The sequence below is a fragment of the Poecilia reticulata genome, chromosome 23 (genome assembly GCF_904066995.2).
Source record: "Poecilia reticulata chromosome 23, P_reticulata-male-v2, whole genome shotgun sequence".
Taxonomy (NCBI): Eukaryota; Metazoa; Chordata; class Actinopteri; order Cyprinodontiformes; family Poeciliidae; genus Poecilia; species Poecilia reticulata.
In genome coordinates, this window is record NC_088852.1 from 9,988,030 (window position 1) to 10,010,902 (window position 22,873).

Consider the following 22,873-nt stretch of genomic DNA (forward strand, 5'->3'; position numbering starts at 1 on the left):
AAAAAAAATGCCTCGGAGCTAACGGCACTTCTTTGAAAGCAACAAAAAATGGACGAAGGTAAAAATGACCAGCACCTTTTTACCTTCATATTAGTTCTGCATTATTTTGACTAAAACTACAGTTGGCAAATTACAAATTTTACCCATCGTCATTTTTTTCTTCTGTCCAAAAAACAAAACAAACAACAAAAAATGCAACTGCTGGTCAAAAATCATATTTCTGAAATTCACCTCATATTTGAACGGATATTGCAATAAACACTTTTTTTATTTTTATGACTGCTATGCAAAATAATGAAACAATTTAACTGTGACATATCCACTTTGAAGGGTAAAACTTAATTCAATGCTTACATAATTTAACATTGACTGTGCATAGATGTCCCAATGTTACCGCTCATAATTAAAAGTAAAGTCAATACGTGCTTGGTAATTAATATGCCAGCGTTTAAAGAGCACAGAAACGTAGAATGGACTCATCAGAATCGGTGTGCAAAACTAAAATATCTTTATTTTAGCATCACATGATGAATTACCTGATTACAATGAACAGGTATTAATACTCTGCCTTCTACTGTAAAAAACAAAACAAATGAGCACAAAAGTCAATTAAACCTGTAGTGTCGCAGAGATAAAAAAAAAAAGAAAACCCAAACATAACACTGGGCTACCCTCTTTACTGTTTGTAGTGTTAATGATTTACCATTTCAATTCCTCATGTATTTGGCAACATTACTTAAAGCATGTGCACTTTAAATTATGATGCGAACCCTAAAATGTCTATCCCTGCAACGAGTCGGATTTTTCAATCTGTGCAAAAAAAAAAAAAAGACTCGTTAGTTTAGAGTAAATGTACAGTCCACAGTGAATGAATTCTAAATATTCCAGAGTGCTGTTTTTTTCTTTTTTTTTAAAGAAAATATGATCAATAAACTAGAATTATTCGAGTATGTAAAAATAAACTAGAGCAAAAGGGTATGAAAATAGCCTTTTTCTTTTTCTTCTCCCTTTCTAATAATGATACAAATAAGATTTTGTGGCAACTTGTCTCGCCATCTTGTAAGCCCTCTCAAAGCGCTGCGGAAAAAAAATGTAGCCGACATTCAGCTCAAATGCTTAAGAGACGTTTAAAATTGCACATTGGGGTGAAAATGGGAGCAAAGTCAGATCGTGTGTGACAGGAGACAGCAGATATGAAAAATGGCAGAGAGTGATCAACACAATTGGAAATATTGAAGGTCTGAGCCACATAGCAACAGAATAAGAAAAATGTATCCCATCAGGAGACAAGATGGAGCAAACGACGATAGACGACCTCTAGGATTAGACTGACAAACATAGATTAAATGAGGTATTGCACAGATTAATAATAAAAAAAAGCATAGAGGCAACAAAAAAACATGTACAGCAAACTGATAGAACATTTTTAATTATAATTATGAAGTCATCAACTTTATTTTAGAAAGACTGGGATAAATTTTAGTGTCATCGAGGGCGAAAAAAAAAAAGAAAAAAAGTTTCACTCGTCGTCCCATTCGTCCTCTTCCTCAAAGTCATCTTCATCGTCGTCATCATCGTCATCGTCTGTGAGGGAAATGGAGAAAATTAATATTTGAATAAACAAATTTGTAAAAAAAAAAAAAAAAACATGGAATATTTAGATCAGAGTTAATTGGTTTGGCAAATAAATTATTTCTTTTAAAACTATTCAGGCGATAGACTGAAAAAAAGAAAACCTCCAATGTGAAAGAAAAATATCAGAAGAACCAGAAGCTGGTCTAAAAACTGAACGTTAATGATTCATTTAAATTACTTTTAGTTTTCAAAAATAGTTTGAATATTCACAGCTCTGGAAAATATTAAGAGACCACTTAAAATGATAATTTTCTCTGATTTTACTCTTTATGTTTGAGTAAAATAAACATTGTTCTTTTATTCTAGCGGTTCTCAACGTGGGCGGTACCGCCCCCTGGGGGGTGTTCAGAGGACGGCAGGGGGCGCTGGCGGAAATTTTTACAAAAGGGATTGCTTTGGTTGAAGGTAAACTTTACACCTTATATCCACAACAATACCAGTTTAGACTTTGAGCAACTTGCTAAAACGGTATTGTTTAACATTAAGACATGCTTGGCTGCAAAGTTATCAATGGCAGCTCTTCTTCTATTCAGTGTTTGTAGCTTTTTGGCGCAGCTCCGCTTCTGCTACTGGTAGCTTCACCGCATCAGTTCAGCTTTACACCGGCTGATGACGTTGCTGTGATTCACTTTGTCTGATGTCTGATTTTCAAATATTTTATGTTTTATTGAGGATTTTTGTACATATGTGTTTGCAGTTCTGTGATTATGTCAAGCAGCAACTTATATTAAAAAGTGTTTTATTTCCGGTTGAAGGCTGCACGCTTCCATGGAAGGACAACAGAAAATCGCTCTTATAAACATGTAATTACTAAAATCACGATACCCTCACTTTGTATTCCTCTGAAAAATGAAACAATTTAAATAAAGAAATCCCTCGATGGGTGTTACCACGATAGAGGGTGTTCATTTTATAGAGTTAACACCGGTGCTGTAAGTGGTCCGGTAGTGGTCACTTTTAAATTTCAATAATCAGAATACCGCAATTGTTTACTTAGGGGGCAAAAAAAAAAACGCGCACATTGCGGAAAACTCTGAAACAGGAGAGCATAAAACGGAGCGACGAACTAGATGTGAATTATGGTATAAAACAGAGAATCCAACGCTGAACAGTGAAAAATCAACACATGATGTGAAACACATGACGATTAGGAGGCGCAGCAGGTGATGAGTGAAGATTACTGATGGTCAATAAATGATTAAATAAATCTAGCAACAGGAAGAAACTGAAGTGGACATACCAATAAACCAAGAGAGGATAAAACTAATCAAAGGAAACTAAATGGAAATAAATGAAGAACAAAATGCAAGAATAAACTAAGAAACTAAAGTAAATACAGAGGAATAAACTGGTATGGCAAGACCTGTCAAGCAATACTTAATACAGAGGACTGTATGGCAAGAATAAAGACACTATTTCCAGATAAAAGGTAAAATAATATTGTTTTAGTGTCATGGGTTTGTTGAGACCACATCTAATACTGAGAATAAATATATTTTACAGACCATAACAGTAAATAACTTACTTATTTATGTTATAATTAGATTTGATATATTTATTTATTCAATATTATTTTTCATGTCAGTGTTATTGTCATGAGGATGACTCCATGACACTTTCAATTTGACTCATTAGGATTTGATTAAGAACCAGATTTGTTCTTTGCAATTTCTGTCCAGTAAAACTATCAATCTATAATCAATAGACAGGTCTATATACAGATATAATCCATGTTTCTGTCTCATATTTGTATGGCATTAAAATGACCTGGAACTTTTGTTTTTCCACTGAAAGCTCTGGTTTGCACAATAAATGCCATGTGGGTGAAATTTTATGGATGATACTCTGATGTCCCATTCTCCTGAAGGCAGCACAGAGCTGCACCACCAGAAACTGACCAACACTGAAGAGAAGAAGAGCTATGATTAATGTAGTTACAGTTCTATCCATGTTTTAATGTTGCAGAGCTCAGTCGTTTGGAAATAGATCAAAGTTTAAACTGGCATGTTGTACATCTTTTATCTGGTCATTTTGTGGAATATTTAACAACTAGAAAATGGCAAAGAATAATAATATTTTTCTACTCTGATTGGCTGCTGCTAGGCCTACTGATTTTAAGTTGAATGTTCATTGCATTTTTTGTACACGCCTGTGAAAAATAATTTCTATTCCCATGGCTTTTTTGTTCTCTGTGAAATTATCTTTGATGATAAATACAGAAAGAAGCATAAAAATCAAAACATCTACAATAGTAATATTAATAATAAAATAATAGTCAGTGCAAAGTAGCCTACAAATTCTTTGGTGAGGGACCTGGATAAAGGCTGCGGGGGCACTGGCCCAAAAAATGTTGAGAAACACTGTTTTATTCCATGAACTACTGACAACATGTCTGAAATTCCAAGCAAAAATGTAGTATTTATTTGCAGAAAATGAGAAATGGTCAAAGATGCAGTGCTTTCATACCTCAAATACTGCAAAGTAAACAAGTTTATATTCCCTTAGAAGCAGCAATACTAAGGTTTTAACTCAGAAATCAGTATTTTTGGTGGAATATCCAAATGAGATTTTCAGTGGGGTTCAGTGCAGTGATCTCTTCATTTTATCCCTAGAGCTGCATATATAAAAACCTAACTACATAAAAGTCATTGTTACTTTTGTCAAAAAAAAGACAGATTTGGAAAGTAATATTTCAATCTCACACAGAGGATATCTGTAAAATTAATCTACAAACTCCCTCTACTGAGCAACGTGTGTAAGAGCAAAGACTTCAACGACTGAGACACTAAAGGGTTCCTACACAACTTTAATTTCAAAACTAGAATCCTCGCTCCCCTTACTGCAGATAAATTAAAATGTTCTGTATGGAGGTGCATATACACGAGTTTGTGATAATCTGTATGTACCCGAAGAGTGGATCGCTTTGCTTCTCTTCTGCATCGCGGCCATCAGCGCCCCGACGATACCCGCTGTCGGTGCCGAGTCAGCAGACGTCTGTTCGGAGTTATCGTCCCTCTGTAAAGACGGGAAACCAGAATAAATGAGTTTCTGCGTGAAACGCGTGGCTGCTGGGCTCCGGCGCGTGCGACAGATGAACACTAACAGCTTTCAGTTGGACTCCTTGTCGGATCTGGTCCAGAAGCGCGTCTCTGCCGCCGGTGGACACCGGCCTCTCCTTCTGCTCCACCTTCTTCAGCTGCGCTCCCTCTCTGATCTGGCTCAGCAGCGCGGACTTGCCGTCCCCTCCGTTAGCCTCCATGGAGGGCAGAGGAGGTGGTCCGGGAGGCCCGGGAGGTCCGGGAGGCGGCGGAGGTGGCGGGGGCGGAGGAGCGCCATTGCTGGCCACCGCCGGCGGCGGTGGGGGAGGAGGTGGGGCCACGGGGAGGGAGGCATGCGCCGGGGCTGGGGGAGGTGGGAGAGCGCCTCGGCTGGGCGGTGGAGGCGGCGGGGCGGACATGCCCGGTCGGGACGGGGGCGGAGGCGGGGGCGCCGAGACGGGAGGCCTGGAGTGGGGAGGAGGCGGCGGGGCGCCCCGGACCACCCGGGACGGAGGAGGCGGCGGAGGGGCGGAGCCATGTTGGGGTGGGGGTGGTGGAGGGGGGCCACCTCTGGGTGGAGGCGGTGGAGGAGCTAAACAAACAAAAAAAAAAAACAAACAGATCATCAAAACAGACACCTCATGTCTGTAAGAAGTCACTGACAGTTACCATAACAACCAGATTTTATTTAGTTTTTATTTCCCCCCCTTTTGTGACAACTACAGGAGGATCCTCATCATTTGACAGACTGAAATGTTTGGCAGCTCTTACATGTGCCAAACCATGCAATCATAACTAAGCCATACAGGATCAGCCTTCTCAGCTGGAGTTCATATCAATGTTAGTAAAACGGAGAAACACAGCAACCGTGTCACACTACAACCACAACAATGCAGGTATTTTATTGGCATTTTATGTGATAGAATAGACGGCGCTTGATCCGTTTCCTTCCACAAAGGATAACTATTGCTCTTTCGTTCATCAAATGTAAGAAAGCAACGATATGTCTAGTTTCCCGTTTGCTGCAAGTCCTGTAGGAGGCGAGGCAAACATGAAAGATGGTGCTCTGGTCTGATGAAACAAGTCCTAGCCACAAAAACCCCCACTTGTTGAAGAAAGTAGCTCTGCATTTTCTGTAAACACATAATTTCCGCAGTGCGGTGAAAATGCGAGAAAGAATAAAAAATAAACTTTTTCGAGGGAGCAAAGCAAAAATCTTGAGAGAGCAGATGTTGAGCTTTCAGTAGGAAAACAAGCCTACACATACAGCTAGAGGTGAAGTGCTGCACTTCACATCAAAGTATTTTCGGTACTACAGGCATTCCACAAAATCCAGACCTAAATCGAATGTTGGAAGACTTGAAAATTGACATTTTTGAATCCTATCGTTTTTTTTGTGAGCTATTTCACAAAAACGAATGTTAAACGTTTCAGCCTCTAAACATACAAAGCTGTTACAAGAGTTGAAACTGAAGCTGCAGACAAAAGTTGACTTGTGATTGAAGAAAAATGCAAACTTTCCAGATTTTCATTTGGAAAAAATGTTGCGAGCGATGAATCACCATCCTCCCCCTCCCCAACTGCGCACTTCTTCATGGTGTTGGTGCTCTATCACATAAAATCCCCCCAAAATACTTTTAAGTTTGTTGTCATAATGGGACAAAATTTTTACTGCGTTCCACCATATAAAACCAAACTCCTTCTTACGCCAATCTACATGCAAAGAGTTAAACAAAGTCAACCAGAAGTTTGAAATTCTTTAGATCCCAAGGAAGGAGACGCTCTGCAATTATTCAACAAAACGTCAGAAAATGTATTTCAGGAAGTCTGGTGGCAGAGCATCACACGGCAGACAGAACCTCTGCAGGAACTGCAAAACGCCTCATGGTGGAATCTTAGCATAACTGCACATGCAGCGTCACAGTTAGCTTCCACAGCCGGTCATGCACAGAAACCTACCGCTCCACCTGGGCGGACCTGGGGATGAAACCACCACACCAGTTAGATTGTCAGCTAAAGACAATCGGCCCACTTCAAAGAAATTCACATAATCCTGAAAAAACATTTTCATACAGTCAATCTGTTCTAATGAGGCGATTTAAAAAGTACTTAAAGAAAGAAATGTGTGTTTCACTTTGTGAAGTGCGTCGCCGAAATTACCAGACATTTCAATATGTTCAACTCTATTGAGTACAACTGTCCATCCCCATTCAGCGGCTGTTCACCCCTAATTGCCTCGTTCTAACAGAAAATCAGTCTGAATCTAGATCCCACGTAAACGTGTAGAGCAGAGAGTGCGGTTGCCATCTTACCTTGTCTCCGTACCTCGTTTTTGACGGCCTCCACGCCTCCATTTTTCTCAATGAAGTCGTAGATGGCCTTGGAGGTCTCCTTGTCCTTCAGCTGAGCCTCGGAGATGCCGGCCAAATCAAACAGGTTCTTCAGCTCCGGGTCCAGGTTGTTCATCTAGAGAAGGCAAAAAGAGAAAAGGGACACAGACAAAACCAAATAAAAACATTGATACACAGTTGACAGGGAAAAAAACCAAAACATTTATACCCATCGTTAAAACTCCAAAACATACTTCAAGCTTAGTTAGATTGGAATTTAAGGGGCATGAATACTTTTTTCACTGTTATACAGACATTTGTAAATGCATAACTAACCGTCCACAACCCAAGAAAGAAAAAAAATATATGAACATAACTAAAAAAATATCTAATTTGAACAATGAAACCTAAAGAGACTCAAATGTAATCTGATTCTCCTACAATAAATAAATAAAAGTCTGCATCATCACTATCTCAAGTAACGTGAACATAACGTCTGACATAGTATTTGACCTTGGTGACGTTTTCTGTGAAGACTTGCTTCACATTTTGAGCTGAACTTTCCGACTACATCAAAAAACTATTTCTGCGGCTCTTCCTCCACCTAGTGGCCAGTGTTGGAACATGTTCTGACCTTGACTTTCGGCTCGACAAATACCACACTATTTTGAGGAGCTTTTCTCTTTCCACATTATAAAATGTTGATGATGATACAATTCACGGTTATTGGAACCCGTTCCGATGTTTCTACTTTTTTTTTTAGAAATCTGTATATGAGCTCACATGGCTGAAAGTAGTTGATAGACTAAAAGCTCTTTGATTTTACAAAGAAAAATTAAACCTAAACTATCAATACGGAGCAAAAATAGCTCATCTATACCTTAAGAGTTAATTCACCAGGTAATAAACCTCTTGGCTCAGAGCCATGTATAAAAAGACTCCTTAATTTGTTAAGCGAAAATTCCCTGGGCTTAATTTTCTCATTTGCAGGCTGTGATCCATCTTCCTGAATTCAGCGGTTTCACCCACTGGTACGTCTGAAACTTGAGCTATAGATTATGCGGATGCACGATGATTCTCTTCCATCTGAAATCTCTTTGCCTGCGCAGCTCAGATTAACGTTTAGAAGCTGATATTACATTTAAATAATCCGTCTGCCCGACTGGATGCGGTTTGAGACGGCCTACCCGTCACGCACTCTTTCACAACCAAAGACGCGCAAGCAAACGGGAGCTCTGAATCAATGCTGCTTACATCAAAGCCGGTGTTTGGGTTCCATCCTATGTGATTAACATGCCTGTAAGAAAGAAGCAGAAGAAATGCAAGTTAAGGTAGTCAGATTAATGGCAAAAAAGTTAACAGCCAGAGCTGTTCACAGTAATATTTGGTTCTTTTGTGGCCTGTAACAACTGAGTGATTGCACAGATGTTCTACACAATTTAAAGGCAACATTTTATATTTGACCAGATTTTTTTCCTGAGACATGAAAAAGAGTTGCCTTCCTTCATCAAGAAAGGAAGACTTTAAGGATTGAAGGAAGGCTGGATAACATGAAGACTAGATCAAACAAACATTAAATACACGCCATCAGGACACTGGGCATTTTATGACGGCGTCGATCAGTTATTACCAGGAACTAAATCAACAACGCCGACGCCAGCGGCTACTCACTGGAAGTTGCTGGGTGTGCCGATGTCAGCCTTGGTCAGCTTCTTCTTGTTCTTCACTTTTTCCTTCTTGATCCTCCTGGGGAAGGAGCCGTGCACGAGGCTGTTCATCTGAGAGTTGTTGTGAAAACGATGCGAGTTGCTGATCTCTGGGTTTTTGATGTCGATGGTCGCCATGGGCAACGCGGGTCCTGGAGAAACGGCGACCGTATGGATAACGTTAATGTTGGGAAATGAGAGAAAAGATGGTGAAAAGGAAAGCTTTAGACATTTCAGGTATAGTCCAATTAATATTAGCACAGATATTTTTTATTACCGTTACACAGAGAGAACAGAGCATATCTGCATTTGGTGGAAGTGCAAAGTCTTAGAATTCATAAGAAAAAAAACACGATACGTTAAGATGCTTCTGTGTTGAAAAAGTCAAATGATATTCACTTTACACACAGAAACATACTTCAGGCATTTGAGGATTATGACGAAATTCAGTTTCAGAGTTCAATAAAATATTGCTGCGCTGATTTTGGACTTCATTGCCAAAAAGAATCCACCGACCAGACCGTAAACCCAGGAGAAGTCTTTGAACAGTGACTCTTAAAGCATCGACTCCAACTGCAGTTCACACGTTGGGAATCTCCCTCAAACTCTTCAGCGGACTGCACTTTACAATAGAATGGTATATTGATCCTCCAAAAGGGAAAATTCAGGTACAGCAGCATCAGCAGGATTACAATATTTTAATTGGTCTCATGTAACATGCGCATTGTCTCGGAAGCAAAATGTTTGAGTTTTCGTAAGATACTGGTCATAAAAACGTAAACAAATTGTGTCGTGTCAGTTCTCAGACACATACCTCTTGAACTCGCTTTACGGAAACATTTGGGAGTTAAGCAGGGCAGTGGTGATGCCGAACGAGCGCATCGCCCTCCCGCCCTTCCCCAAACTCGCCCGCCTTCTCGGCAGCTGCTCAACCCAACGTCAACCAGCATTTTGCCCGCCAGGCTGTGAGCTCGCTCCTCCGTGCGAGCGGAAGAGTCAGAAAGAGACGGGTAGAGTTCATCCTGAGGGAGGACCAGGCAGTGGAATGAAGACAGACAGCCTGGACCCAACCCACCAGCAGCATCGGGACCAGCAGCAGCTGCTGGAGCCGCTCGTCCTCCGACCCCACCCTCAGAAAGAAGCTCCTCGCAGGGGGCCGAAAGAAAGGTTGTGCAGAACATCATGGCAGCTCTTGGAACCGATCAAAAGAAATGACATTGATGCAAGAAGCAGATCTCAGGTCTTCCTTTACAGGTCAAAAAAAATTAAGTGGTAGAAGACGTCAAGCAGGCAAAGCGTCCAGAAAGATTTAAAGACAGCCGACATTCAGCCATCCAACAGCAGACGGACATCCATCCCACTTCACTCTAAGCCGGCCGGAGTACAACGCTCCGTTCGGCTTTCCAGCATCCATCCGTTCGCTACAGCCAGCTCCTGGTCTTACCCCGCAAAAACACGCAAATGTATCTAATCCCAGATAGTTATTCTGGTCAGAGCGCTGCTGGCCTTTATGTAACTATTAAAACCCGTCCAGGGCATAATCCCATATTAATCTGTGACGTTTCTGAAACACGACGAAGCTGCGGGATGGGAGAAAAATGAGGCAGACAGCGTAAGAGAGACCAAGACGGGATGAAAACAGAGATGGATTAAATGATGAGAAAAGGGGGAAAGAGCAGCCGAGGTCGTTGACGAGCAAAGGAAAGCTGGAACAGGAAGTAGTAGAAAAGGACCACAGCTGGAGGATGATGGGAAAATGAAAACAGAATAGGCAGGAAAACAGCTCTATGAGAGACGAGAGATGCAACTCAATTTTTACATTTAGGTGAACTTCAGCTCTGAAAATCTAAGTCTGTTAAAATACCAACTTACAATACAAATTATGATCTCTTTTTTTTTTTTTACTTATCTACTTCTCTCTTAAATGTTGCTGATCATTAAACAGAACTCGGATGCCAGACAAATAGAAAGTGACTCAATATAGAATACAGATTTTGAAGTGATGATTTCATTCGAGGGAAAAAAATGAAAAAATAATCCAATCCAAACCAATTCCTCGTTTGTTATATCATGAAATTAAACTTGCAGTTTTACACCCTTATGAATAAAAGTCATTCAAAATCTGCATTGTATGTTCATCTTTGGCTCATGTTACATTTTGTTTCTTTATCCAAAACATCAAAGAGTCAAAAACAAAATCATAAAAGTTCAAAATACTTCCCCTTAGTTTTCCCCCAAAACTAGAGGAACCAGCTGTGATTTACATGAATCTCGGCTATATCGCACTCGGCCACTATTTTGATCGTCTGTTTTTGAAAAGCATTCAAATGTGTCAAATACGGCTTGAAAGGTCATGGCTGTTATATCGTGTTACTGGTGTAATGGATTCCTGCAACCACAAGGGGGCAATAATAACCAAGTTGTTACCCGTCAGCGAAGAGCGCCGCAAGAACGCAGCATTTAGTCAAAGGTAAAAACGATGAATCCAGATTTGATCATTGAGCATTTCATAACATACAAGTAAAAAGCCTACCATTTGGAGGGTCCCGCCTCTTCTCTGTGAACACAAATAAATCATATCATTACAACGCTGCATTTGACACGTCCTTCTACTAATTAGAGGAGAAAGCGAGCGCCAAAGTGTGCGCAGAAGAAAAAAAAAAAAAGAGCAAGAAGTTTCATCACTGTCAGTGCAGGAGTCAGCAGGTGGAGAAGAGTTGGTGAGAACATTTTAGTTGGTGCGATTTAGGAGACGACCATACCGTCTAGAAAACAATCGTCCACCTCGCCTTAAGTCTCGCCTTAAAACATAGAAAATAAGCAACAAGCGAAGGCGAGGTGGAAAAGATGACCTCGAAAAAAATACAAGTTTGTCTTCAAGTGGTTAAAGGTGCAACAGGAAATGGCGTTAGTCATAAAACGCAGAAGATTCAAAGCGGACCAGATAAAAAGGTTGAGAAATAAAAGCCGCAGAATGGAGGAAAAAAAAAAGTTTTTAATTGAGCTTGTGATGATAAACGTGATGGAAAAGTGCTCATAAGCTTATGAAAGCGCACGCGAATTAGAAGTCGGAAGGAAACGATTAGACAGAGCATAGTCCAAAGTCTGAGAAAAGAAAACACCACAATAATTCACTCTGTTGTTTGAGAGCAGTAGTTGTTGTTAGTCAGAGACAATATATCCCTATAATAATATTATACAAAAAAAAAAATTATTTTGGAGCATCTCAACAAGTAAGAGTCCAGGAAGATTCTTTTATTGCTTTGGTAATTTAATAATAATAAAAAAATGATTCATTGCAGAGTGATGTCTTTTAAGCATCAATTCCTGTTGGTGTTCTTGGTTTTGGCTGAACTCAACTTTCCAAAAATGAGCTTAAATAGACGACTGGACTGACTCGTCAGTCTTCAGCAATGACCTTCTTTGGCTTATCCTGCTTGTGGAAGGTGTTGGAAACCAATTTTCCAAATTTTATACTTAAAAAAATATTTTTATTCCACTTGGATTACAGTCAAATTTTCTAAAAAAACAAAACAAAAACCAAACAAACATTGGATATCGTTATTTGAAATCCAAAATGTCTAACTCAACTTTACTGACTCCTAAGGTGCAAAAAAGAAGGTCAAAGATCTGATAAGGTGAAAGACTTAGAGAAACACCTTAAGTGCTGAGAAATAACCTTATTAGCAGAGTTGTTATGAGCCACCACTGTCACAATTAACAGAAACAAGTACTTGAAATGTATCACTCTGTGTCAAATTAATCTATTAAATTGAACTGAAACTAAAAACTACCGAAAACAAAAAAAAACTGGTCAGTTTTACCAAGATCAGTGCATCAAAGAGAGAGAGAGAGAAAAGTTTAGGCATGCATTTAATTTGTGCTCCTATTTTCATAGTAATTACAAGTCAACAATCGTATTTCATTGCATTTATTAGGCGCCATGATTTAGCTTGGAATCAGATTTTTTTTAAAAGCGAGTTGCATTGAAAATATCCCCAATCTTGCAATTGTTTCAAAGAAATAGTATCTGCAACCTTGAACTTTTTCACAATGCTCCCACATTTGGAATTTTATGTAACAGATTGATGCAGAGTGGCTCATAATTAAGGATTGAATACATATGCATGCCACTCTTCAGACGTTATTTCTGAAAACAATTAAAGTAGTTCCTTTCGCAAACAACTTTGTGCTGTGCCGTCACATGAAATCCCAGTAAAAACGCCTAGAAGATTGTGGTCGCGATATGAGAAAATGTGAAAAAGTTCAAAGCGTGTGAATAGATTTTTTTTTGCTAGTCGCCGAAGATCAACGAACAAAAGGTGGTACCTGTTTTCCTGTTTCTTTTCACCGTCAGATCTGTTAAGGCGGTATGAAAATGTTTGGTCTCCTCCTCGCTGGCGAAGTTTAGACCCACTTGGCACGTCTATAGACACACACACACACACACACACACACACACACACAAATGTGACAAAAACATAGCTTCAGCTGAACACCAACCTATTTTTAATTATGCGCACAGGGAGAGCACTCGGCTCCGTCAATCCCACACACAGCCTGTGTGAAGATCTTCACTCAACATATGCAGAGTGGAATGTTTGTTTGTCTACACTTAATTTGATCTGTTCATTAAAAAAAATTATTAATTAGCATTATTTGGAAAACGAAATTTTTTTATTTTATTTTTTAGACAAAAAGTCTAAATAAGCACGAGACATGACAGACTGACAGAAGTGAAAACCAGAATCTCTCAAATGAAAACTTAAAAACAGACACGGGCAACTCACATCTCCAGCAAATGTGATGAAGTACTGTCTCTGCAGGGTATCAATGAAGCCGGTGTACAGCTCCTGTTCGAACATCGTCTTACCGTCCTGTGAGATAAAAAAAATAAATAAATAAATAGTTGGTCTTTACGTCAGTGGATGCACCGTCCACTGATTTGGTTGTGCCGAAATCATATCTCCACCCACCCTGATGTCCAAGACCCTGATGAAGTAGGAGCGCTGGGGGTTGTCCTTGACCAGACAGGCCACCCCGCAGCATCTTTTGCTCCAGCTGCCGTTTCGGTCTGCCGTGTACACCTGGACCACTCCTGAAGACAACGTCTGGAGAGGAAGAGCACGCATCACTAACCGGGTCGTTTCCACATGGAAAATTATCTAGCAGATGTAGTAACGCACACACACACAAAAAAAGCGGATGCAGCAGTGATGAAACGCTTGCTGCTGATTCTTTGTAGTTGAATCATTCATTGAAAGGCGCGTGCTGAAAACAGCAGCGTTTCAGAGTGAGGTCATTCATTCTGAGAAATGACAGGAGTCAAACCGGTGGCCCTTATGTTAGGACGCAAGCAGCAGCGCTGGTTGTGGACAATTCCTCTGAGCAGGGCTGACCAAACCCGGGTGGTCAGAAAAACCTTACGGTGCGATTACGCCGCTGAAGGGAGGAGGAAGGAATGTAGAAAGAAATCAGCTGAAATAAATGTTCTAATAAATAAATGTTTTGTATCATCATAAGAACTTTGATTTGTCGTTATCACACGTGCAGTTACCTAAAAAAGTAGCAATAAATATTTTGTTTTGCCATAATTTTTATCGTCATCAAAATATTGCAAAATATGATGATGAAAATTCTAAATCCATTATCACCCACTCCTACTTTAAATCATAAGTACGTGGATAAAAATGGAAAAATGTCATGTCAATCCATGGACAATTCGGCCAATCATCAAGTTCAGGATGTTGAGGTTTATAGTCAACTGTGAGTATCCTAACAATCAGATTGATTAAGCCACATATTTATCTACTGCATTTTTATCTTCAATCATCGCTATAGAAAATATAAATACCCAGCCCAGTCGGACAATACTTCATTAGACTCACTACAGCTTGGAAAATATTGTCAGGTTTTAGCATCACAAGATTTCAATTGTTAATCGATTCTCTCCAAATCATCAAACAATTGATCTTAGAGGAGCATCGAAGGACACAAAAACAGGCGTTGAAACCCAGAACTCATCTAACCTTTTTAACCTCCTCTAACAAATATTACACGGATAAGCAAAGTCGACGTCGCAGCAACGCCTTCTGCAGAAGTCGGCGCACAAAACGCAACGCTGCTGCTCAAGCACATTCATGTGGTTCTGTTCTGGCCCATTACGCGGCAGGAGCTAGCTTCAGAGTCCACACACACACACACACACACACACACACACACACACACACACACACACACACACACACACACACACACACACACACACACACACACCTGTAGAGCACACAGAGACGAGATCATAAGGGCCAGATTAGGCTCCTATAGTTTTTACATGCGGCTGCAGGGTGTTGCTCTCACAGGGGGGCTCCGGTTTCAGTCACTAAACACACACACACACACACACACACACACACACACACACACACACACACACACACAAAAGCATCAAGAGAGGAAAAACCCGGTGGGGCCTTTGGTACCAGGAATTACTGCTTACATCAACATCTTCTCATAAACTGCTCAACAAATCAAACTAAAAGAAAAAGAGTGAAACACTGAGTAGACACAGAAGCCAACATGTTCTTTTTATTCCTACCAGCAACATTATGTAGTCGCTTTACGGTGATTTTTTCATGCAACACAATGGTGATTCATCTGTTTATGAAGCTCTGATTTTTCCTGACAGACCCGAAGGCAGCAGGAAAGGAGGGAAGACAGCAGAGGGGAGCGGAGGGGGGGAGGGGGGTTGTGAATGTGACATCACCATAAATCCAAGAATATCACTCGCTTGCGAAGCCGCCGTTTCAGCAGCAAACGGCCTCTTTATCACTCCACTTCTCCAACATGCAACAGCGATAATCCAGTGATGCAACCGAGCAGAAACCCCTGCAGTCAGCCCTTATTTACTCAAAGCGACATGGCTACCTACATGTTGCTCTCGAAAGGTCCAGCTCTACCAGGAAAGGAATTTAAGAAAATGGAGCTCGGAAAGTTTGGCTGACCTTTAAGCCTTTTAAAAAACAGCAAAAAAAAAAAAAAAAAGCAGAGGAAAGCTGATTTTTTTTCTCTCTCTCTTTCTTCCATGACCCCCTCCCAAGGCAAAAAATCTCGAGGCCGACCACAGGACTTCCTGTAGGACCTAACTGCTGATTAGGCAGTCCATACACACACACACACACACACACACACACACACACACACACACACACACACACAGGCCGAGTGAACTGGACCCTTTCCACCTTTCTGCCGAGTAAGACGGCGCTTTTGATACTGAACACAGCAGGAGGAATACTAATGAGCCAAACCAATCAGAGAGCTCGTTGTTGAAGTGTGTACCGGTGGGTGTCTGGAATGTCAATTAAAGAGCTGGACTTCACTATGAAAAAACAAAAACAACATGTTTTTCTGCCCGGTACGCAGCTGTTTTCATTGTTGCCCTTTGATAAAGTTACAAACTGCAGCTCTTATAAACAAAAGTAGCTAAAAATCAAGGATCCAAAAGTATTTAATGAAAATTCAACAGGTTTACTGTGGTGAGAATTTTATTGTTTTGTTAGCTGTAAAAGCAATTTGTTCTTATACAGTTTTTTTTTTTACGCACGATATTTTACTGAATGCTTTTTTTATAAGCATCTCACGTCTCATGTATTAAGATTTCTAAATTTACAACTTTAGACCTTTCAGGAGGTCTAACAGAAAGACTTGATCTGATTATGAATGTATATTGCACATATGCTAATTAGCCATGCGCTACACTGAGTTGAAAAGCCTTTCAGCCTACAACCCACTGCATTAAAAAAAATAAAAAATTACTCAAAAGATTCAAAAATGCATGTAAATTCTAACATTACCAGAAAAAAAGGGGCAAGTTTATCATCAACCTATGAAATAAATCCTGAATTAAAAGTTTTATAAAACGCACTCAAGTATGTTTTCAGGTAAAAAAATTCTTGCCTGGATTCTGGGGAGGTTAATTAGTACATTATAGCAGAAATTTAAAACCAAAGTCATGTTAAGCACTAAACTAAACTCAAGTCAAGTCATACTATAATAATTTATAGTAGCAAGAAATGTTAACAGAGCTGCTCTGCCTGGCAAAGCCACACACTAAAGAGGATTCTGTGTTTCTTATTTTCTGCATAATAAGTACATTACATAATGTGAAGTCATGCTGCAAGCCAGGACATCACTTACTGCTGGCCATTCTAATTAGATCCAGTATGGAGACACAATGTCAATCACTTCCAGTCTTCCCCTCGCAAACATCCGTCACTCTGTCTCACGCGCACACACACACGCACACACACACACACACACACACACTTTGTCTCGCTGCATGAGACGACAAGAGCGTGGGACTGGAAGGAATGTTCCCGATTCCACGTCTCCGTCACATGCTGCAAGATAACACAGTCAGGAAGCCGGAGGAACGCAGTCACTGGATTTCAAACAGGTTACATAGCTGCAGGGACACGCCTTAGAAACCTGTGTGCTCATGCAAAACAAAAAAAAAAAGAAAATACAAAGGAGGCGAGGCATTTCACCGTGTGACCTCATGCAGGCTCCGCCAAGCCTGTCATGAGATGGGGAAACGTGCGCTCTCTTAAGCAGAGGGGCAGGAAAACGTTTCTGCGTACACCTGAAACGCAGAGAAGTCCCGGCCGGTTTACCTGCGCCTGGTCAACCTGCGTCTGCGTGAAGAGGAAGAGGCCTTTTCTCGGTTGCTCAAGGACCTTTTGCCGAGCACAATTACAGGAAACAATGATTGCTATGAGGAACTAACCGAGACCAAGCCGAGTTAAAGCAGCTGGGAAGCAGCAGTAAAGGACCTTTGAATGCACATTTACTGTGAAGTCACTCGAGTGCGCGTTAACGAGGTCAATCTGGAGGAAATAATGTAATAAAAGGGGGAAAAAAAAAAAAAGGGGTAATCTTACTGCACTGCCAGTAAGCTGGCTGAAAGATTTGGAGAAAAGTTCACCTGCAGACTTGCTTCCAGAGCACAAAGCCCAACTAATAAAGCTCAACAATAAACTATATATTTTTTAAAAATCAGTTTTGCAAATTTATTGTGTGCAACGTGACCGACTGCGTGCAACATGTTGCATTCACATCTTGCATGCCAGCAGAATAGCTGAAAGGCATTTTCCTGAACCTTGAAGCAAATATTTAAAGGTGCATTTCAGATTCCGAGATGCTAAAGCTAAGGAGAAACGTTGGGAACTTTACAAGATAAAGGGAAAGAATGAACAAGCAAACAAAAACAAACAAGTTAACCTTCACTGTTATTCCAATAATTAATAATAATATTGCACTTAAGTGTGTTTTAATAACAGACCAGATAAATACATAAGTAAGCGGTATGTCTATCAGAGCTGTTCATTTTTAGTAGCATTGAGAACAATTGTAATTTTCCATTTTAAGCTAAGTTCACCGACACATGCATGTTGAGGATGATGCATTTTAGACTGCCTGATGATAAAACCGTTCATCGGAGCCCCGCCCTCTAATGTCACTAATTTTATCGACTGAATAACCTCCGCAGCTGGTTCATCAAGTTCAGCGGAAGGCAATCACAGACATATTAATTTAAATCCGTTTTCACAAAGAAGAAGAGAGACGACTAAAATCAAGCAGAGAAGAAGAGAGTTCACAGGGTTGGCCCAAGATGGATGGAGAGCCCTGATTTCAGTCAGTCCCAAACTGCTGAAGGCATCCACCTTTAGAGGAAAGAGGCCATAATAATGCAGAAATGTATGAAGCACGCGCCAAGTATGGAAGGCCTGGGTTTTTAACCGATTAAAAAATAAATAAATAAAAATTCACTAGCGTTTCCCTCGGTCTAACCATTAACGCCTAAAGTCCAAAAGCTACTTCGTTCTCGGCCAACTCTCTGATCTATTCCAACACAGGAGTGACACTTTAAATCATTAACTAAACGTTAGCAGTGGCAAACCGCAGCGCATGCTTAGGCTGCTATGATAACCATTGATCTAAATGTCCCAGAGTAACTAGGTAATTTATATCCAATGAAATGCCACAGAGTCAGAGAGACTGCGCCTTCTACTGGAAGTACAGTATCGATCCCAGTCCTGGTTGGTTTGGGTCGGGGCTGAAATTGTGATGACGGCTGCCAAATCCGACTACAGCTTGACTGCATCAGGGAGTCCGTGGAGAGACACAGTCCGTTTAAAGTAACCATTTATGAAGATTGCGATACAGAAACACACACACACACACACACACACACACACACACACACACACACACACACACACACAAAAGAAACGGGAGAAAGTTGTTGCAGATTTTGGAACAAGTCTAAAGGATACACTGAAACATTTAGCTGGCGACCTAAAATGGAGGATGTTTTTAGCTCGACTTGCTGACTGGAAACTCAGATTAGCGAACACGTAATAGTTCAGGACTTCTGACAAAAAAAACAAAATACAATTGGCTGGCATTTGCTACAAAGTAAAACGAACCACTTTTAGTGTCGGTGAGGTGTTTACAGATCAAAGTCAGAGGAAGCACCAACAAACATCTATTACAGAAGAACAGTGTTCATTTAGAGAGTGTGAGATGTTCAGCAGAAAACAGAAAGGCAGTTTTTTTTTCTTCCAAGCTGTAGTTGGACATGTTGCATTTTGAAATGTGGGCAGCCATCTGGAAACTACAAGAGTCTAGATTGTCTAGTCTATTTTCCACAAATGGAGTCAATTAATCTTTGATTGCCGTAAAGAAATCAAAAAAAAATTTTCCCGTGGTACAGATAAAAACTGAACAACCAATAAATATTTCACTCCAAATAGATCTTTGCAAAATTGGTAGTTGATACTTGTATCAACTACCAATTTTACTTGTATCAACTACTAACTGCACAAACAGAATATCTAGATTTGTAACATTATGGAAACCCGAGTCCAAAACAGGCTTGGTTCGTAAACTGCTGGACGGTTCTGGACACCAAAGATTTGAAGGCCCAATTTCCATATTCTACTTAAACTCCGACATAAAGAAATATGAGAGCAATAATTAACAACCACCAGACCCAAAAGGAAATTAGAACCAAAATAAATGGAAACAGTGTGATAACGACACTTCTTGAGAAAAATATACAGTGAAGCTAAAATATAAAAGAGATTTTTATGACTCATCTTCCTAATTAAATGAAAAAAATACGCAACGATCACAAATCAAATAGATTCCCCGTGGTTTAGGTACATGAGTTCATAATAGTTCGCTTAGAGGCATGAAATTGAACCTGGAAGAAACAAAAATGTCAACATGTAGGCACGATTTACGGATAAAAAGAAAGAAAAAGAAAAACCAGCCTTGCTGCTGCTTCCAATAAAAACAACTGATGATAGCTCACTGGGGGAAAAGTAATTTAAAAACAGATAAATAAACCTAACAGGCCAAAACACACAAATTCCTCCTGCCTAAGGAAGGAGATAGAGAAGTTTTAGCTGTTTTTAATATGCAGCATTGCTCTTTGTCCAGGGTGGCATTAAAATGAGGGCAGCATGAACTTGTCAAGAGTCACCTGTCAGTTGCACCTTGTTTTTATTGCTTCCATTCAATTAGCAAAACCATAACACCTGACGTGACGACAAATAGTTATTATTTTTATAGCGTTTTCATTCCATGTCTATAGAGGATAGAAGCATGATAACTATGTGTGGATTAAAGGTAGATGACGGCTGGGCAAACCAGTGTGTGTGTTTGTGGTTTGAGATGATTGGGGTTGGTGGAAGGGGGCACACAGAAAGAGAGGGACACACACACACACACACACACACACACACACACACACACACACACACACACACACACACACCGGGGGCCATGCATGCATGCATGCATGCAAGAACCCCCGGCCACTGACAACGAGGACATGAATATGAGAATATCTTGCGTAATAAGGGATTATCTCATATAAACTGAATCGTGACATTGCACTATTGTGATCCCAGCTGAAGTCATCGTGGAGGCTACTCCCAGATTATTATTATTTTTGGGACTGGTTTGCCTTGCACTGGGGGAGAGAATTTTAAAGCGACTCAGCTCTGCTCCGCTGCGCATTCTTCTCGGTGGACGCACACTTCCCGAAAACAAGCAGGCTTCAGCCACGTTATGTAAGGAGAGCACCGAAATCACTCCTTTTTCCGCTGATGGGTTTAACAGCTCCGACACCCTGGCTGTGTTAACTCCGGGCTCGCTGCGGTTAGGCTACTGACAGCGGAATTTCAGGATTTCCTGGATGTTTCCAGCTCCCAACTTTGATTTGAACCCAGTGGAAACAAACACAATATATATATATATACACACGTATGGCATAAAAGTTGTCTTTTCAACCAAACCTCCACACGGTCCCAATGACTGCCAAAGCAAACCAGCTGTTCAACTTTGTAGCCTCAACATACAATTAAAATCGCAGGCCACAAACTCAGGCTGGAAATCAGCTCTCATGACGGCACAAGTTAGCAGCATTAGCCATTTTTCTTTTCTTAGCAAGCCCTTATACGCGAATTTAATAAGACAAACTTACGATGCATTTCTTCCCAAGGTAGTTAAAAAGGCTTTCATTGTCCTGCTGTGACAAGATTAAGGAGCCGACATTGTTTTGCCGCCGTTGCGACGGGTGTCCACTCATTATTAGGGATCAGTTTATGAAGTCTGCACCCGCTGACTGCTTGTAGGAGCTCCGGGAAGATACATAAACAATCCCTCGGTCATCCGTGGCCTGCCTCCGACTCCTCACGCCGGTGCGGGAGTATTCCGCCGCTCCGCCGAGACAAAGGTAAGGGAAAGCGAACACGGTGCAGGAATGTAGCTTTGGCGTCTCTCGGCTCCTCAAAACCTGGTCAAAACTGGGACAACAGGACGAAGCTGGGACGAGGTGAAAACTTTCCTTGGAAGTACTGCCGTTATAGGAGCCCTGAGCCAGTTCCATCCAACATGGCAGAGTTAGGGCGAGTCCAAAATCTGGGAACAGGGGCGGCAAGTCTCCCAAATGTGTCCAAAGATAATTTAAAAAGCCACTAAAATAGCATTTAAAAATAACGAAATTATCCAAGTAAAGCCATATAATATCTATTTCTATTTAATTGGGAGCCCACAGCACATTATGTCGCGGCATGTAGATTAAAAACGTAAAGAGCCACCCACACAGATGGTTTGATCCTATCCGCCAGTGGCTTTTTCTGACAGGAATGTGTACAGAATTGGGAGGAGATAAGGAAAAAGGTGAAGCCGTACGTATGTCATAAAGCTTCGCGAAAAGGGAATTATTAAACCCTGAACGGATGCAGATATAAAACCGTAAGCGTATCCGTGTATGAAAGTACAGCAAGAAGGATTAATGATCTTCCTGCAATAAAAAAAGTTTCCAATTAAAGGTTCTCCGGTTAATGTCTGGAAGATGAAAGGTTCTCCTTGCTGAAAATTGGAACATTTTTATTATTATTTTTTTTTTCTTCAGTTGAAATGTTACTTGCATTTCAACCAACTATAAATAGCCTGTAACTAAACCAAAGAAAAATTATTAATGCTCCACTTACGCCTCAAGGACTAGAGGGCCTAATCTGACATATGCTTTAAAGTGCATATTTGGGTCAAGCTGACCCACCCAACATACATGTGGATATGGGCTGATTGTATGGGACCAGCTTTGGTTTATGAAATAAAAGCCACATAGGCAAAAGTCAGTTGGCCATTGATGGTAACTGTAATAGAAATATGTATTAAGAAATCTCTTATTAGTTGTGCTGTATTCAGTTTATAAAGGCAGTTAATTTAGGGCAGTTAGGGCAGTTATAAACCTTTGAATATTCCCCATCTTTTTTTACTAAACTGGTCACTCACAAAATTGCTGGCGAAGCTGTAAAATTTTCAGAACATGAGACTATTTGTCAGCTCTGAATCAGATATGTTGAGGCAACTCCTTTAAACAAAGGCAGTGTGTATGGTTTTGCATATTTTTAATAATCCACCTTGGGGTGGATTAAGTTACAAGATCAAGTTACAATAAGTTGTAATCGATTTCTCTGTTTTGTAATTCTGCTCCCTGTTTACACCGTGAAGGTTTTAGTTTAAATCAGCAGGTAAACAATCGGTAACAAAAACTTTTGTCTAGTTTTGTGTTGATGTAATCCCA

General features: G+C 40.5%; 1 protein-coding gene across 4 annotated transcripts; it reads right to left on the reverse strand.

Annotated features, from left to right (window-relative positions):
- Positions 1-485: 485 nt before the first annotated feature.
- On the reverse strand, positions 486-21,699 carry waslb (WASP like actin nucleation promoting factor b). Of its 4 annotated transcripts, XM_081604097.1 has the most exons (12): positions 21,266-21,699; positions 13,686-13,820; positions 13,500-13,586; positions 13,039-13,135; positions 11,243-11,266; positions 8,675-8,861; positions 8,258-8,300; positions 6,986-7,139; positions 6,633-6,650; positions 4,739-5,265; positions 4,542-4,650; positions 486-1,584 (listed from the first exon to the last, which is right to left on the reverse strand). In XM_081604097.1, exons 1-12 carry the CDS (start codon positions 21,368-21,370, stop codon positions 1,520-1,522), a joined length of 1,551 nt encoding a protein of 516 aa, XP_081460223.1. In that variant the 5' UTR covers positions 21,371-21,699; the 3' UTR covers positions 486-1,519. The 4 variants fall into 4 exon arrangements, with proteins under 4 accessions (XP_081460223.1, XP_081460225.1, XP_081460224.1 ...); XM_081604099.1 differs by lacking the exon at positions 11,243-11,266; XM_081604098.1 differs by lacking the exon at positions 6,633-6,650 and having other exon boundaries at positions 21,266-21,698.
- Between the last annotated feature and the right edge of the window lie 1,174 nt (positions 21,700-22,873).